The sequence below is a fragment of the Poecilia latipinna genome, unplaced genomic scaffold (genome assembly GCF_001443285.1).
Source record: "Poecilia latipinna isolate Pla-1442-1.1 unplaced genomic scaffold, P_latipinna-1.0 Scaffold2639, whole genome shotgun sequence".
Lineage (NCBI taxonomy): Eukaryota > Metazoa > Chordata > Actinopteri > Cyprinodontiformes > Poeciliidae > Poecilia > Poecilia latipinna.
In genome coordinates, this window is record NW_015115255.1 from 64151 (window position 1) to 70467 (window position 6317).

At 37.3% G+C, this 6317-nt stretch overlaps 1 protein-coding gene across 1 annotated transcript in view; it reads right to left on the bottom strand.

The window, feature by feature from the left end:
- Positions 1–1494: 1494 nt before the first annotated feature.
- The window catches only part of LOC106938598 (A disintegrin and metalloproteinase with thrombospondin motifs 8-like), a gene marked incomplete at its 5' end in the record, with an annotated part of 11308 nt that continues 6485 nt past the window's right edge, over positions 1495–6317 (bottom strand). Inside the window, 3 exons of the mRNA XM_015020695.1 lie at positions 1495–3381; positions 4455–4630; positions 5511–5683. Of these exons, the coding sequence (XP_014876181.1) occupies positions 2643–3381; positions 4455–4630; positions 5511–5683 (1088 nt within the window). The remainder of the gene's footprint in view (positions 3382–4454; positions 4631–5510; positions 5684–6317) is intronic.

A 6317-nucleotide genomic window follows, 5' to 3' on the forward strand; every position in this document is an offset into this window, starting at 1 on the left:
TCATAGTAGTGCTACAATCCACCTCTATCTTCTCCACAGTCTATAGAGCACAACTGTTCCAGTTTCCATCACCATGGTTTTTTTCAACATATTGTTTCCTAAAACTATAACTTAAGTCCTTCCTTCATGACTTCATTGTCTTGAAATCAACTTACCACATTTGCTGGTTTAAATTTACCTGTATAATTCAATTAATTTAAAAAATACTTTATCCCAAAGGGAAATTTAATGTTGTAACTTATGTTTCGTTAAAAATGTGTTGTAGATGCTCATGGCTGTTAACAGGAATGCTCTCCTGCAGCAATCTGTTACTACAGCTCTGCAGAAGCCTCTGACTGAAGACACTTTGTTTTATAACGGCCTGATAAAGAGGATCCTCCGGATTGTCCATAATGTCATTTATTTGATGAAGAATTCTTTGCACAGTAATCTCCAGAGGCTCCAAAGCACCCAGCTTGTTTGCCAGTGTTTGCCCCATTATGATGAATGGAAGAGACGGTTTGAACTTCCTCATTTTTGTCCATGGCACCTCGTTTTTGTGGGCGCAGTTGAGGTTTTATTTGAGCTTTTGCAATGTTAATCAGCTTCCTCAAGTTGGACAACACTTTGTTGATATTATTATTTTAAGTGTAAAGAGATTGTTTGGACTAGAAATTACACAAAATATTCTTGGTAAAACTTTGTTAGTGTTGGCAAACTCTTATACTACTTCATCAGACCTTGTTGCAGAAATGTGATTAAAAGTTTAAACACACAGTTCCTAAGCCCTTTCATTAACTGAAAGTACATTTACTGTCTACAAAGTAGAAGAAATGTGAACTAACTTACCAAATGACCCGTATGGTTTTACCTTTACTCGTGTCCAGAGAGGAGGCATTTGTTAACATAAATGTGTTTATTTGACCATTTTATGAATAAACAAAAAAATGAACAAAAAATGAACATTCAAAGACAGCAGCATATATACCATGATAATTACATAATCAAAGTAAAAACTTTACAAAAATAAATAGCTTAGAAAGCTGTAACAATACTTTAGCATTGTCCTTCATTGAAGGAATATCAGCCTTACATCCCATTTCTTTTATTTTATATTATACTGTAAGTTAACAAAAGAAATGAATAAATCAAATATACATACAGGAGTCAGAAATGACCACAAAGTCTGAAAGCAAATTAAATTAGCAGTACTTTTTTAAATCAACAAAGATATCATGTTTATAAGACATAAAGGAACTGAAAAAAAGATTTGTTGCAATAAATATTTTATCGCTGCTCAAACTACAAGACAGAGGATGTTTTGTATGTGTAACAAAGATTACACATTTCACACGATGTTTAAATGGAACAAATTCATGTTTTTATAATTTCAGCTTCTGTGGCTTTGGACTACATCTGTCTTCTTTGGTGAAGGTTCAGAATGAATAAAAAAACAATCAACTGGAAGAACACTGAAAACATAATCCACAATATAATAACTTGTAGAAAAAAAAATTCAGTGGAAGTCTTTTAGTGCAAGCCCTAGTTATGAACAGTGAATTTTTGTTTTTCATTGACTTTATTTCTTTTATAAGTATACTGCATTTTCTGCCAGAAACAGAGTCATGAACAATCTTTTTGTACCTTTATAGTTTTAGTTATTCTTCACCAATCGTGTAAGAGTTTGTACCGACAGGGTGATGGTGAGGGTGGGAAGATAAGAATTTTAAAATAATGCAGTTTTATGATTCTCTTGAATAATTTGTATCAACAGGAAACCAGAGGCTACAATTTGACACATTTCATAAAAGCTAATAACCAAAAATAGGGATAACTACAAAAATATGGCCAGATGAAAAGTTTTCAGGAGATGATATGAAATTACATTAAATTAAACATGAGATTTGAGCATTTTTATGACCATCTCTATAGTTAATATGGATGCAGTGGTTTATAAATAAGGGTATGAAATGGATGGTTTTGAAGGAACTGACATTATCATCTTGGTGAATTCACTCAGATCTGATTTTAATTAAGATTAACACTTTTCCCAAAGGCTTACATAGCCTCATGTCTTAATTGTCCAATCAAAGTTCTCCAGGATATACAGACTCTGTGTTGGCTCTTGCTAATGTTTTGGACTCACAGTGGCACCTAAATCTAGAAAACAAATGGCAAAGTATGCCAAATTTATTCCTGAAGTTAATTCTTTGCTTTTAAATCTCATTCTAGAGAAAGCACACACTACATCAAAAATGAGCATTTCCACATAGCATCACATGTGCATCCTGAGGTAGATCTTCACTGTTCCGAATCTTAATAGTGGATGTCAAATGTTAACAAAAGACAAATTATAGTGGGACCAGGAATATCAACATACAAGGTCATCCAACCCCCTTCAATCATACTCATATCTTAGAAATAATTCTTAGGAATAAAACCAAGGCAGTTTTAGATTTTCGTTGTTTATCATTTCTTTTTAGTCGAAAGTTGAAGACTTTTCTCTAAAATGTAGAGTTCAGGTCTTTTTGGATTTCTTGGTAATCACCAATATCTATAGCTGTTTGTTCCAAAACGTCTGCTGCTGGTGCTCCCATCCAGGATTTGTATGTGCACTCTGACCAAACAAAAAAAAAAAAGACTGTTCATTGTAATCATGTTTTTCATGAGCAGTCATGGTTGTTACATTGCCCAGAGGCTGGCTCTGGGATTTTATTTGGATCACACATCTCTGGTTCAACAGTCTTCCCTGTGTAGTCTATGCAGAACACACTGCGGCGGCGCTCGCCCTGACCGCAAGTTCGTGAGCAGGAAGACCAGGGACCCATCTGCCAGATAGGACACGGTACATCTCCGCAAGGCCGGATGTCTGTGGGCTTCAGCTCCCTGTCGCATTGGCTGGAGAAGAAGCCGTCACCGTCTCTGCATTCGACGCTCCTCCTGGACCACCCAGAGCCACAGCTCTTGGAGCACTCAGACCACTCTCCCAGCACCCAGTCAGACACATCGCTGATCATATGTAGAGACAAGTACAAGCCCTTTTTCTCTTTAGATTTGCTAAACGCTGTGTCCTTAGGGATGAAAAAGGTATATTTGATCTTGGGGGGATTGGCATCCCCTCCTGTGGCCAGGACCTGGATGGTTATGGCTTCCTTCAGCTGCCTGAAGCTCTGGATCCTCTCTAATGTGGTGGAGGAGCCGCTGTACTTCAGCACAGCGCCCCGTATGGGAATGTCCTGCTCCACTGTGGATACGGAAAAGTTACCATTGAGGATGTAAGCTCCGTTTTCTCGCTTCACAGCCAGGTAGTTCCCATCATGCTTGATTCCTCGATGGCTCCTCTGCTTGATGTCAATGTTGGTGGCACCAATGGGAATAGTGACAATGTCACTGTAGCCATAGCTAATAGAGCAAAAAGGAAAAGCATTTAGATAACACTCTCACTTGCTAAATTTATGTTTCATCAACATCAGGTGCTAAGAAAATTTGGTGCCACTTTATAATAACTACCGTATTTTCCGCACTATAAGGTGCACCTAAAAACCTTCAATTTCCTCAAAAGTCGACAGTGCGCCTTATAATCCGGTGCGCCTTATATATGGACCAATATTGAGCCACAACAGGTCTAGCAACTACGGTAAGCAGCCGCCGACTTAATTTTTGCCCGTAGAAGAAGAAGCGCGCGGTGCATGCTGGGATAGTTGTCAGAACGCTGGTTTGTGATCTATTAATGAAGTTTGACTGACCTATCTACCTACCGACCGTCTAGAATCAGGTCATTTAGCACCACGTTCTCCACCAACATGCTGTGTGCGAACGGAGAAGAGTGACCATCGTCCAGCCACGACCCGGCCCAGTCGCGGAAGGCTCTCCTCGCCGACCGGAGTGGGACTGTTTTATAGACATTCTCTTTAGTGCAGCTCCATCTAGTGGATGCATAATGTAACTCCAGCATCTACTGCAGCGTCTATTCTATGCGCCTTATAATGCAGAAAATACGGTACACTTTATTGAGCCATATTGAACTATTAATAAAAAGTTAATTAACCTTGAAAACAACATTCATTAAGAATGATTTATACTTAATAAGCTATAAATTAACACATTTATGAATGCTTTACCTACAATGACCAATTACTCCCAAAATCAATACACTCAATGTTTATTCATGAATAAAATTGAGAATTAACTATTTATTATTGGTTATTTACGGCTAAGTAAGGTCTAGTTATTATCAAGTGTTACTGAAAGGTTTTTACTTCAGCTGATATATCAACTGTTAGTAAAGTCTTATATTACCCTACTGTATGCTAAGCTAAGCTAGGTTATCCTGTGATAACAATGATAATCTTCAAACTGCTTTTCTAAAATGAGCTCACAAGGTTATTGCTATTTTGTTTGACTAGCAAGCAGAGACTTCTATCATTTCTAATGAAGGCAGATTTTAATGTGTCTGCTTGTTGTTGTGATCTTACATTCCTTTGTTGTAGGAGCCTGTTATCTTTCTGCAGCTGAGCCCATTTCCTCCACACTCTCCACACTTATCCACCCTCTTGTTGGATCCTATCACCTGGTCGCATCCTGCTTTCACACACTGGCCTTGAACGCACACTGATGTGGTGTCAGGGCCACAGGTTGTCCCGTCAATCACCTGCTGGGGCGCGGAGAGAAATTGCACAGGTATCATTATAAATGTAATGCACCAGCAGCATTCAAATAAAACCGCATTTTTATTATAAAAAACAACAACAAACAAACAAAAAAAAACTTAGCAACGATACAGGGAAGATAATCTCGTTAAACTTTTCACTAATGAGACAGATAATCTGTAAAAAAAATTTAGCAATTCTGCCTCCTCTGGCATGTGGAGGCAGAAATCCAGCCATGTTGCTCACACCCTCCTTCTTGTTCTCTGGATAGTTAGCTTGGCCACTGATTATGATAAATAAACAGTTTCCTGAAACTGTTAGTTGTTTCTCAGCCATTAGCACATTGAGCAAGGAGTACACAAGGTTGATTGACAGCGCTAAGACCCTCCTCCTGGCTCTGAGTGGACGTTTCTGACAGAGCAATGCATTTCTGCAGCTGTCACAGATGATCTGCCATATAGTCTACTGTCATGACATAGTTGACAAATATGTAAAAAAACATACTTTTATAAAAGTTACATACATAAGCTTTCAGGATAGTTTTAACTCCAAGATTTTGTCAGTGAATTCAGGTAAAAAAAATAAACATCCAAGCTTAGATCCCATTATAACCTTCCCAGTTAAAGGTATAAATGAGAGCAGAAAGCTAATGAAACAGCTACTGAATCAGTAACATTTTTCAGAAGATCCCCAAAAGTTTCCCAACATTACAATAAAGGACTTTAATGCAGACTAGATCTATACTGTGAAATAAATCACTACTTAAAAAAATATCTGATAGCAAATTATATAAAAAAATATGTTGCACAATTATTTTATCTCAAAAAATCTAACCGAATTGATATTTCACTTGTGTTGTGCAGTTCCATGTAGATACTGTACCTTTGATTCAAATACTTTAAACTCACTGCTGCCCCTTGCCCTGCAGAACAGCTTACAGCGGTCTCTGGGGGAAACTCCTGCATACTTTGGGATCCATTGTTTGACATTTCCATTGTAGTCCAGGTAGTTAGGGCTGTTGTATTTCTCACACTGCTCTTCCCTGAAACTTTTACCTACACATGGGATATAGAACATTTGCTTAAATGTAGAACTCTTATAATCAGATCACCTCATTATTAGCAAAGATGTCACAACATGTCTTATTTAAATTTATTTTGAACTGGTCTAGAAATGCTGCAGATTGACTTTCAGTACGGGGTTCATATGTCAAAAGCTTTCAACTCTGAAGTTGGGGTACAGTTTAGTTATGACCAAAAAAATCCTGGAATGTTGTATGAAGTTTCCACCATCACTAAAAACAGGGATTCATTTTGGTTGTTGGGACAACCTGTAATAAATAAAAATAAAAATTAAAAAAAATGAGAAGTGGAAGACCAATCATTGATGCGCCATGCTGTTGTAAAAGCCAGAAGAGGTAACATTACTTGACTCTTTTGATGCCAGTGGAACTGTGATACTTTTTGTGTACAAACTTGATCTTGCTTCTGTAACAAGTTTAGAAAATGTGCTTTTATTTATTTTTATAATGTTTGAAATTTCACCAAATCCTGATTAACACTGAAGAATCCTTTTTTTGTTGTTGTTGTTATATTTTAAGGATTGTATTATTTTGTTTATTTTGGTAAACACTACTACCTGTACTGTCACTTTAAGAGAGTGTTCTATGACATCATTACTGGACTACTA